At 36.5% G+C, this 12818-nt stretch overlaps 2 protein-coding genes across 2 annotated transcripts; both read left to right on the top strand.

Annotated features, from left to right (window-relative positions):
• Positions 1 to 33: 33 nt before the first annotated feature.
• Positions 34 to 3841, top strand: LOC131949001 (multiple epidermal growth factor-like domains protein 6). Its single transcript, XM_059310752.1, has 7 exons — positions 34 to 98; positions 319 to 524; positions 1470 to 1613; positions 1912 to 2046; positions 2360 to 2494; positions 2793 to 2948; positions 3533 to 3841. The coding sequence occupies exons 1-7, from the start codon at positions 34 to 36 to the stop codon at positions 3631 to 3633; spliced, it is 942 nt and encodes a 313-aa protein (XP_059166735.1). The 3' UTR covers positions 3634 to 3841.
• Positions 3842 to 10765: 6924 nt separating this feature from the next.
• Positions 10766 to 12386, top strand: LOC131949003 (fucolectin-1-like). Its single transcript, XM_059310753.1, has 3 exons — positions 10766 to 10898; positions 11243 to 11428; positions 12106 to 12386. Exons 1-3 carry the CDS (start codon positions 10841 to 10843, stop codon positions 12384 to 12386), a joined length of 525 nt encoding a protein of 174 aa, XP_059166736.1. The 5' UTR covers positions 10766 to 10840.
• Positions 12387 to 12818: the final 432 nt, after the last annotated feature.

Below are 12818 nucleotides of genomic sequence, written 5' to 3' on the forward strand. Positions count from 1 at the left end.
GTGGTCATAGCACTGAACACATTATCCCCTAGTATGCCGAGGTCACTGAAACAGATGAACTCTACTTCATTTTTCCCCATGTGTATTGGGAACGAAAGGTGAAAGAGGAAGATAAATTATGCTAAAGACAAGTGTTCCTCATCAAGACATCTGGTCTTCCTATTTCACAGCATAATCCACTAAAACATCGTTATAAAAATAGTTCATTGGAAGTTCTCTCGATTCTTTTAAAGCCCGAATATTTCCATATACAATAATTCCGTTTAAGCATAGCCAGGATAAACTGTAATTTCTCATAGACGGCCAAAACAACACAAGATGCTGCCATCAACGGCTTCAAGGATTTTCGCTTCAAACTGTATCGTCCGACAACTCGACCGTGTTTAGCTTTAGAGACACGGAGCCGGAGCCGCAGCTTGTGTACACTGTGACCGGCTCTCCCCATAAAGCTGGAGCCGTGTGGATACAGCCGAGGTCTGCCCCCAGAAGAATTCTCACACTGTGTGAGGTCCAGGTCTTTGGAGGTACTCATCTTTGCTCTTGACATGTTTTTCCATTATACTTAGTTTCTTTTTTATTGGATGTGATATTACTACATATATTATGACTGCTGAGTGTAATACTATGTATGTATATGTATGTATAGCTCCTTTTGCTACTCGTGAATAAATGAATTTGCGCCCAGAGATTGAGATAATACTTTCTTTTGTAAAATTATAGTGTTTAAACTAATTTCTTACCCACAATGATATGTCTTTTAATTAAAATATAATATGAAAGAAAGTTAGTAATTTCAGAATTCTGCTAATTTCTCGTGTTTGTTAATTATATTTCTGTGTTGTTTCAGACGTGCTGCCTTTAATGAGTTATAATACCCTGAGCATGTATTATTCATACACCGCCTAGGTGTAGCTTTATGTCTCAAAAATTATCTTATAGACCAACTGTGCTCAATCATCATCACATTTGCCTGTCATTACCGCCAGATTAAGTTCTTTCCAGTTCCACCGGTCTTGGGCAACATTCCTTACAGTTAGTCCGGTTCTTGTCAGTTGTTGTCCTGCTGTTCGCCTCCACGTCTCACTTGGCATTCACTATCTACTTTTTCCTTGCAGTGTCAAATTCATCTCTGTGATATTATCTGATCTCATCCTTTATGCATGGCCTACCAAGATTTTACTTTGAATAGACTTTCATTTTCATTTCTATATGTAAAGCTGGAGAAGGTATTGGGGCTCTGAATTCTTTTTATTATTCACAGGCTCTTAGTTTAGAAGGAATCCAATGATCGGATAGTAACGTGGGTTGCTGCAGTCATTAGCATATTATATAAAACAACGGGCCTGATTTTCCTCTACTGCAGTTACTGATTCCATTGTCTTTAAATAAGAAAACCATTTTAAATAAAGATATGTAGTTTAAGCTATTAACAACATGGCTTCTATAAAAGCGCCCCCCCCACTCCCCAGATTCCTTGTGTGCCGCAGGTTACTATGGACTGGACTGTCAGCAACACTGTAACTGTGCTGGTCCAGCAAGTACATGTTTTATTGCCACTGGCTCATGTATGGACGGCTGTAGACCAGGGTACCAGGGCGAGGACTGTAGTCAGGGTGAGTAGACACGGGTAGATAGGCACTAGGCAACGTACGTACGTACTGGCTAATGTAAATAGGCACAAGTCAGAGTCCTGGAGTTAAATCAGACAACACTACCCTTAAAGATGTGTTGCAACTACTACGTTTTGGTGACATTACTATGAAGTTGGATATAGAAGTTTGGATGTCATGAAAAAAGTAATGTGAATAATAATTGATTAAATCTCCGCATATTATATAAATACTTCAATATCATAAAGATGACTAAGGTAAGAAGAATAATTCATTCATACATGAACCTTTCTTCATTTAGCCTGTAGACCTGGGCGGTGGGGAAAAGATTGTGCACAAATTTGCAGCTCTGCTTGTGCGGAACAGTCATGTGACCACGTAACAGGTGTGTGTGACAGGGGGTGTGTGGGGGCACTGCCTCCCCTCTGCGCCACAGGTAAGAAAGATTCGCTGTTTGGTGATCCTACAAAATCTGATATTATTATGTATTGCTCAAATCTAAATTTTTTCGGAAACTATTTACATTCACAAAGTCATAAAGCTAGCAACTTTTGTGCTCCCATTCAATAACCCTCTAAACATATTCACCCCCCCCCCCTCCATGCCCATTATCAATTTTTAATCGTCCACGGCATAAACCCCCTGGACATAAATCGACAACTGAGACCTACATACGGAAATCCAATTTTAATCTCTAATCCACCTATACCAAATTCACTGCATAGTCTTCTCCTCACCCCCTCCCCCAGAATGTGAACAAGGCTACTATGGAACCAACTGCACCCTCGAATGCCCGCCCCACTGTAAAGATGGCGCTTGCAACATGAGCTCAGGGTCGTGTCCCCACTGTGAGCCTGGCTACACGGGGGACTTCTGCACTCAAGGTTTTAAACATTCACATTTTATTACACACTAATCTTAGATCGGATCTGGTAAAATAAATAATAATAATTAAAAAAAAAACTGTTTAAAGGCATCCACAAAATGATTTTAAAAAATTGTTAAGTAATTCGCTCCGTTATGTAATGGAAGCACATCTTACACATAGAGCACGAAATTTTGTTTAGATTTTTAAGCTTGAAAGTAAGCAGGCCATTTTATTCATAGTTAAATTTGATACGACATGCGAAAATAAAATGTGCACTGAATCAAATTAAAAACTTTTCTAAAATATTTTATAAGTATGCCCAGATAAAATGTTTGGTCCGGCATGTTTACACCGGTGTAGTGACCACTGTCAGACTGACACTCTTGGACGACTGGAAGTTTGTCATCACGTGACAGGAACTTGCATTCTGGGATGTCATGATGGCTATGAAGGCTTCAATTGTACAAAAGGTATGCGGAGCCTCAAAATTAGGCATTTTCTCCGTTTTATAAACTTACTGCTATTTAAGTATACAATTACATACATTAAAAGCTACCCCCACGCTTGGTGAGTTTACATTTTATGTAGGCCTATATCGTTTTCTTTTGTTTTATAAAGTTGGATGTTAATACAATGCTAATACAATGCTAACATATAAATAATTTACTTAAAAACTTAAAAACTTAAAAAAGGGTTGTCTTTCCGAAACAACGTTTTTACCATTGTTTCCCGCTATCATATTATATTTTCATGCTATTAAAAAAGATGTTACTGGTGCGCGAGTTCCCATTTACGTCTGCTTCACAGTTTCTTCCAGCATTCCACCCCCCCCCCCCGTTAACAAAAAGGAATTCAGAAAGAAATATAACACTTAAACCAGTGTTCGCCCCCCCCCTCCTCGGAAAATTTAGTCCGCACCCCCCCCCCTCCTGAAAATATCAAGTGCCTTCCTGGACAAAAATGTCTGGAAGAAACACTGGTCTGCTTGCTACACAACTTTGGAAAAGTGATTTCAACTTAATTAAATGTGTAATTTACAATCTCTCATCAACAGCAACTGAGACACATCCCTTGACGTCTGTTTTTATTGGAGTCAGCGTCAGTGTAGGTGGCAGCGTCAGTACTGTGTTTAACACCAGTTGGCCTATAGGCTAATGATTAAAACCCACCGCAATGTACTGAATCAAGGATGACGAGATGGAATGTAAATAGAAAAATACAGCTACGAAACTTTCGGAAAGTTTAGAAATCTCAAAGATTAATTACTCGTGTGTTTTGATTTTCTTTTACAAATAATTTTACTTGGATCTGTGATACTCTTTAAATGTAATGTTGAGAATTATATCTCACTGTTGCTTATATCTTAACAAAAAAATAAATCACTGTTTAACCTTTTATAACTAAATAAAATATGTATTATTCCAATTTTTTCGGTTAAAGTATAAAGTTTAAATTTTGATGTTAAGAATAAAATAAAAACCCAAACATACTTAAAAATAAAATAATTTCGGCCATACACGTATAAATCTATATTAAAAAAACCCAGCAGGGTATGAAATATTTTCAAAAAATACTTACACTAACCCTCAATACTGACCACTACTGGACAACATGGATGACCAACTTGTGGTATACTTTGTAATATACCTGAGTACACTCTTAGAAACCTGGCTACAGAAAGCATTCATCATCATAGCGTATTGTATATAAAAAAAAAAAACACCTTTTAACTCAAATCATGATTTGTTTCTTAGGTGATCTCCCTTTGTCCAAACAAAGTATCACGCGTACGTCATAATTACGTCCCCATCTGAGTTGCATAATCACAAAATAAAAACAATAAATTAAAAAAACTCTAATTGTCATATATACATTAGATAAATTATAAAATCAATATGCTTGACGAGCAGTGTTTTCAACTAATATTGGCTCTATAGAATTCAACACCAACTGCTTTAATGCAGACCAGTGGCGTAGCTAGGATTTTTGGGCCCCTATGCAAAAAGTGTTAGGGGGCTTCTCAGAAGTGTAGCGACCCTTCCCGGCGACCGGGGACAAACTTTCGATTTGCACCCCCCCTCAGATTTTCGATTTGCACCCCCCTCCCTCAAACTTTCGATTTGCACCCCCCCTCAGACTTTCGAAAAAGGGCCCCTATTTGCCTTGGGCCCCTATGCCTTGCTTACGCTAGCTTTACGGTAGCTACGTCACTGATGCAGACATTACACTAGATACAAGTCACCAAATGAGCAACATATAAACACTTTGATTCTAATCTCTAACATTCGAAAATGGAACTTTGGACATAAAGAAAAGTTAGGTTTTCTATAAGCCCTATCTATTTGTCTGAAGAGCCCTCTGTGGCTCCGAGAGTTGGTACTTTCCCATTATTCTAGGAGAAGGGAAACTGATACACGCACTGATTTGACATCGTAAGCATAACTTATCAGCCGAAAAAAAAACACATACACGCCTATATATGTAAATATGTATATATATATATATATATATATATATATATATATATATATATATATATATATATATATATATATATATATATATATATATATATATATACATATATATAATGTGACAGGAAAAATGAGTACACACCAAGTGGCTAACCACGAATAACACATGAGTTGTGGTTTCAAGTGTTGAACCTTGTACATGCAGCCATACGGAAGTTGAATGAAGGACGGGCCACTGCATTACAGACTCTGTACTTAAGCATCCTTGCGATCACATTCTGTTACAAATTTACATCCTTTAACCTTTCATTCACTCTTTCTAACAACTCTGCTCACATTTACCCAAATAATGTTACAAAATGAGTTTAAAAATGTATATATATATATATATATATATATATATATATATATATATATATATATATATATATATATATATATATATATATAGTAGAAAGAAAACCCAGAAATAGTTCCAATCTAATATCCTGACTTTTTTTCATAGAATCCGGTTCAAACAACAATTATTTATTTTTGTTTTCTCGGTAAAAAAAAACCGCCGCATTTGTAATCGTGACTCGACTTTAGCGGTTTAACATTTGTTTTACTTACTTAAAACACAATTAGCAATGTCACATCACCCACTTGAACACATGAATTAATTACCTGACCTTGATAAATCCACCCCACCCAATCAAACACATGCATTAATAACTGGACATAGATTAAATTATAAAAATAAAACCTACAAATAACATCATTGGGAGAAAAAAAAACAGCGGCAATTTTCAACCTAAACAAATACAAATGTTCGTTTCAAAGTTTCTTAAAGAGCTCTACAAATTACCATAAGTTTAGTTGGATCTCGGACTGAAAGTCTCTAGAATCGAATCACTGGCTAGAGACACTACAGCGATCTATTGATTACCTAGCTCTGATTGATTTCTGTCTTAAGTCGGGAAAAGTAAACTGGAATAATAAATAGCTTGGTCGCCAGATTAATGTTACACTAAATCAATTTTTGGTCATTTTTTAGATTTTTGATCACTTAATCAACTTTTACTCACTTGTCTTTAGTTGTGCGTGTGAAGTTGCTATTTATAAACTGAATCATGCTTAGTGGATGTAGGTCTATTTATGAAAGATTAGGATGAACTAAAACAAGGAACTAAATTAAAGCAACGAAACAAAGAACTTTGAGTCTAGTTAAATGAGTTTCTGTTTCTGTCCCAACACACACACAACAGAAATCTCAAGTAGGTTGTTAATGATATATAGTGTGTAGCTGTTCTCCCACCCAGTGTGGTGTGTAGCTGTGTTACCCGAACTTACGTGTGTAGATGGGCTACCACCCGCTGGTGTTAGTAGCTAAAGTTTTGTGTGTGCTGTGTTGTTCAATAAACCTACAAAAAAATACTTTAAAATGGACTGTATAGAGTTGAATTAAGGGTGTGGTAGTCTACATTAATTCTAGGAAATTAGTTCTCGTTTCACCATTCTCCCCCCTCCCCTTAGTGCTGTTTGTGTTTGAGTACTTCGTGCATCGCACTAGATAACAAAAAGTGTTTCCGGTTTTTTAATGCGTTAAATAGATCTAGACGTTTTCGTGGACAGATAGGCAATCAGTGCGTGGAAATGTAGTAGTTTCATCTCTAAACAAAGCTGAACCTTTCATCGCTTGACGAAAGTTCTAAGAAAACTCGAGGGAGCGGCAGAACAGACTTGGCTGGTATCAGAAGACTGTTGCTTTCTTATAGTCATATCAAGTGGATGGAGCTATGGATTTTTGACTGTGTCAAGCGAATTCAATTGGATTGTTTAATTGTTTGTTTAATTTAGAGTAGGAAATTTTACATGCAACTTTTAGGTTACTTGTATGATTTAGTAAAAGTAAAGTTTCGCGTTCGGACACGGCGGTCAATAAAACAGGTGAAGTAGAGTTCATTTGTTTCCATGACATCGGCATATGAAGGGAGGCATGGTCAGTTATTTCCCGAGCCGCCTTTGCTTTTCTTACGTAAGTCAGGTACTCATCAAAGCTGAGTTGGCTCTGGGAAACAGTCGTGCCCGCTACCTACCGACAAACAAATTGAGTCATTAACAAGAACTCGGTGTTGTTTTCTTGTTGGGGTCTGGTGATTTACAGGTAATTAAGTAAGCGTCCGATTATTCAGTTTTATCCTGGTTTGTATATATATATATATATATATATATATATATATATATATATATATATATATATATATATATATATATGTATATATATATGTCCATTAGGTTGTCCGCCGATAATGAAAATAATTATGTCTACATTGCTGCTTTTTGTTCTGGCAACCAAGTTTGTGTATCTGGCTCTCGCTGGTGATATACGAGGTAAATAATAAAGTGACATTTTCACCCAGGTAAAGGTTGAAGTGACAATTTAATATAGGTAAATGATGAAGTGACAATTTAATCCGGGTAAATAAAAAGTGACAATTTAATCCAGGTAAATACACAGTGACAATTTAACCAGGTAAATAAAAGTGATAACTCTTTACTGATGGTGTCTCTTTTACCTATAGGGTGCCCGAGTGGTTGGTTTGGTGACACCTGTATGTACAAGTGCCACTGTCAGACAAAAGATACCTGTCACAAATGTGATAGCAACTGTGAAAAAGGCTGGTTCGGTCCAGCGTGCCAGTTTGGTATGTTGTCAGTCTTCATTTCATCATACGTTTATCATTCTTAGGTCATCAGTTTATCCATTCTCCGTCCATCATACGTTTATCATTCTTAGGTCATCAGTTTATCCATTCTCCGTCCATCATACGTTTATCATTCTTAAGTCATCAGTTTATCCATTCTCCGTCCATCATACGTTTATCATTCTTAAGTCATCAGTTTATCCATTCTCCGTCCATCATACGTTTATCATTCTTAAGTCATCAGTTTATCCATTCTCCGTCCATCATACGTTAATCATTCTTAAGTCATCAGTTTATCCATTCTCCGTCCATCATACGTTAATCATTCTTAAGTCATCAGTTTATCCATTCTCCGTCCATCATACGTTAATCATTCTTAAGTCATCAGTTTATCCATTCTCCGTCCATCATACGTTTATCATTCTTAAGTCATCAGTTTATCCATTCTCCGTCCATCATACGTTTATCATTCTTAAGTCATCAGTTTATCCATTCTCCGTCCATCATACGTTAATCATTCTTAAGTCATCAGTTTATCCATTCTCCGTCCATCATACGTTAATCATTCTTAAGTCATCAGTTTATCCATTCTCCGTCCATCATACGTTAATCATTCTTAAGTCATCAGTTTATCCATTCTCCGTCCATCATACGTTAATCATTCTTAAGTCATCAGTTTATCCATTCTCCGTCCATCATACGTTTATCATTCTTAAGTCATCAGTTTATCCATTCTCCGTCCATCATACGTTAATCATTCTTAAGTCATCAGTTTATCCATTCTCCGTCCATCATACGTTAATCATTCTTAAGTCATCAGTTTATCCATTCTCCGTCCATCATACGTTTATCATTCTTAAGTCATCAGTTTATCCATTCTCCGTCCATCATACGTTTATCATTCTTAAGTCATCAGTTTATCCATTCTCCGTCCATCATACGTTTATCATTCTTAAGTCGTCAGTTTATCCATTCTCCGTCCATCATACGTTTATCATTCTTAAGTGATCAGTTTATCCATTCTCCGTCCATCATACGTTTATCATTCTTAAGTGATCAGTTTATCCATTCTCCGTCCATCATACGTTTATCATTCTTAAGTCGTCAGTTTATCCATTCTCCGTCCATCATACGTTTATCATTCTTAAGTGATCAGTTTATCCATTCTCCGTCCATCATACGTTAATCATTCTTAAGTCGTCAGTTTATCCATTCTCCGTCCATCATACGTTTATCATTCTTAAGTGATCAGTTTATCCATTCTCCGTCCATCATACGTTTATCATTCTTAAGTCGTCAGTTTATCCATTCTCCGTCCATCATACGTTTATCATTCTTAAGTCGTCAGTTTATCCATTCTCCGTTCATCATACGTTTATCATTCTTAAGTGATCAGTTTATCCATTCTCCGTCCATCATACGTTTATCATTCTTAAGTCGTCAGTTTATCCATTCTCCGTCCATCATACGTTTATCATTCTTAAGTCATCAGTTTATCCATTCTCCGTCCATCATACGTTTATCATTCTTAAGTCATCAGTTTATCCATTCTCCGTCCATCATACGTTTATCATTCTTAAGTCGTCAGTTTATCCATTCTCCGTCCATCATACGTTTATCATTCTTAAGTCATCAGTTTATCCATTCTCCGTCCATCATACGTTTATCATTCTTAAGTCATCAGTTTATCCATTCTCCGTCCATCATACGTTAATCATTCTTAAGTCATCAGTTTATCCATTCTCCGTCCATCATACGTTAATCATTCTTAAGTCATCAGTTTATCCATTCTCCGTCCATCATACGTTAATCATTCTTAAGTCGTCAGTTTATCCATTCTCCGTCCATCATACGTTTATCATTCTTAAGTCATCAGTTTATCCATTCTCCGTCCATCATACGTTAATCATTCTTAAGTCGTCAGTTTATCCATTCTCCGTCCATCATACGTTTATCATTCTTAAGTCGTCAGTTTATCCATTCTCCGTCCATCATACGTTTATCATTCTTAAGTCGTCAGTTTATCCATTCTCCGTCCATCATACGTTTATCATTCTTAAGTCATCAGTTTATCCATTCTCCGTCCATCATACGTTTATCATTCTTAAGTCGTCAGTTTATCCATTCTCCGTCCATCATACGTTAATCATTCTTAAGTCGTCAGTTTATCCATTCTCCGTCCATCATACGTTTATCATTCTTAAGTCATCAGTTTATCCATTCTCCGTCCATCATACGTTTATCATTCTTAAGTCATCAGTTTATCCATTCTCCGTCCATCATACGTTAATCATTCTTAAGTCATCAGTTTATCCATTCTCCGTCCATCATACGTTTATCATTCTTAAGTCGTCAGCTTATCCATTCTCCGTCCATCATACGTTTATCATTCTTAAGTCGTCAGTTTATCCATTCTCCGTCCATCATACGTTTATCATTCTTAAGTCGTCAGTTTATCCATTCTCCGTCCATCATACGTTTATCATTCTTAAGTCGTCAGTTTATCCATTCTCCGTCCATCATACGTTAATCATTCTTAAGTCATCAGTTTATCCATTCTCCGTCCATCATACGTTTATCATTTTTAGGTTATCAGATTATCATCTGTCCATCACCTTTCAACTATGCGTCAATTATTTATCCATCTTACGTTCATTCTTCACCCATCGTATTTTCATCGTAAAGTGCCAACCGGCAAATCGGTAATCAATAACCTGTCATTAGTCAATTATCTTTGCGATTATTAACCAATCACTTGTATATATTGAAAAGTATTCAATCAACAAGTCGTCTTTCTGTCAGTCTTTAAGTTCTTTAACCCATTTTGAGTACATCCTTATTTCACAATCGTAAAGTGTCTAACCACATTTTACAATCGTAAAGTAACTGACCAAATTTCACACACATAAAGTGTCTAACCACATTTCACGAGTGTATAATCGCATTTCACGAACATAAAGTGTCTAATCGCATTTCACAATGACCAACCACATTTCACAATCATTAAGTATCTAGCCATATTTCACATAATTTAAAAATGCCAATATTAAATAGGACATTCAACTTTGATCAATTTTTTCCCGACGATCTTGATATTTTGACATTGTTACAGTGGACTTGGCTCAATCGGCGACAACACCACCTCAACCTACAGGGACAGCTGGAGACCAATGCAGTCATTCAGCTTTAAGGGACTTTACAATGCAATGGTCAACACCACAACGTTTCTCTTGGTTGAGACTGATCTTCAAACAAGGAGGTAACTAAAGCACTTTCGTTTTTAACTATGTTACTTTAACGATCTTCAAATAATAAAGATTACACTTCAACTTTAAAACCAGCCATACCCTGGGTGATATAGCATTTAGTATTTAATTAAATAATCATGAAACAAATATACTTTCTATAATCTTTGTAATTGAACATATTTTTATTTTATTTTTCAATACAAAAATATCATAATATCGTTCTAAATTTATATAGAGTCTCCAAAAGCATGTTTAATAGTGTACTGTTTTAGCACAGTTAGTAACCCTGATAGCTCAGTAGTAGTGACTGGTTAATTTCTCGTAGAAAAGTGTTGAACCGGGTCTAAAATTAAAGTTCCAGATTCTATCGACGACCTGAAGATCGTTTTTCGTCACTCACAAAACACCAACTGTCAGAATAGAAAGATGGCAGTAGTGAATGACAGGACGATTGACATTCACTGTGACACATGTCAGTTCCAAGAGCTTGTGTTCTCTGGGGCAGCATTGGTGGATCTGTGTAGAGTGCACATCAGTGGAGGTACTCATCTAGACACATGCACTTGAATATGTCTGTTTTAAGAGATTTTTGAACTCATAAAAACATCATTAATAACATTTTCACAAATGTTCTGACCCTTTAGAATTTGTTTCTATCATTTTATATGTGTGTCTGTTCTAACATCTTAGAATTTTTATAAAACATCGCATGCTTTATTTTATAAGAGTGTCTGTTCACACATCTATACAAGCTTGAGGGTTTAAAAAAATGAAAACAATTGTGAAACCTTATTTTGTTGAGTTTTTTCACCTTGAAAATTTAATTTATTCAAAATATGATTATGCAATATTTCATATTATAAATTTTAGAACTTAAATTTTTGTTTTTCACTGAAAAATATAACGTCACTTTATAAGCTAAAAAAGTTGAAATAATTATTTAAAAAAATTTAAAACCTGAACTCCAAAAAAAAATCATAATTTTAACCATTGAAATCCCAACACAGTGTACTAATTTTAACCCTTGTACTCCGTATACTGAGTACTATTAAACCTTTTACTCACAATACAGAGTCATAATTTTAGCTCTTGAACCTTCAGAACAGAGTACTAATGTTAACCCTTGAACCCAGAACCCCTGTCCTCCCAATACAGAGTACAAATTTTAACCCCTGAACTCCCAACAAAGATTACTAATTTAACCCTTGAACTCCCCAGGGCGAAACGTGGCCCTCAAGCAGCCGACATCACAAAGAAGCAACTACTCCGACAACGTGTGTAACGAAATGTGTTCCCTGTCGGGGAACGCTGTAGACGGGAACACAGACAGTAACTTGTACAGTCGGAGCTGTACTCACACGGACATCAGAGAGGCACGTCCATGGTGGAGGCTCGAGTTTACTCACCCCAAGGTCGTGACCAAGGTCGCGTTATACAACAGACATCGTAAGTTGGTTGTCTGGTGTGGTGGTGGCTCCGTGGTCGTGAGGTTGTTGTGATGAAGAGACAGTGGATTGTTTGTTTTTAGATATGTCTTTACGATAACGTAGAGAAAAAAAATAGCGTTGCAATGTGGCAAACGGTATTAGGTATAAAAAGGTCGACATTTGCTAGGATTGGATCACACATACATCTTATAACTTTAAATAATATAAAGACTGAAAAACTTTAGCAGGCTCACTTTAGGGAACTAAGGGTATATTGTTGACCACACTATCCCCCTGTATGTCTTGCAGTGTTTCTTTCAAACATTTTTCTTGGGGGGGGGGGGGGCACTTGATTAGCTGAGACGGAGGCAGGGGACATACCCCCCTCACCCAAGAAATGCCTGAAAGAAACCTTGATACCATGATCTTGAAACAAATGTACTCTACGACATCTGTCCCGTAAGTATTGGGTACCAACGGGAAAGAAGTTTAGCAGGAGCCGGT

The sequence above is a fragment of the Physella acuta genome, unplaced genomic scaffold (genome assembly GCF_028476545.2).
Source record: "Physella acuta isolate Inbredline_101_S28 unplaced genomic scaffold, ASM2847654v3 ptg000669l, whole genome shotgun sequence".
Classification (NCBI taxonomy): domain Eukaryota; kingdom Metazoa; phylum Mollusca; class Gastropoda; family Physidae; genus Physella; species Physella acuta.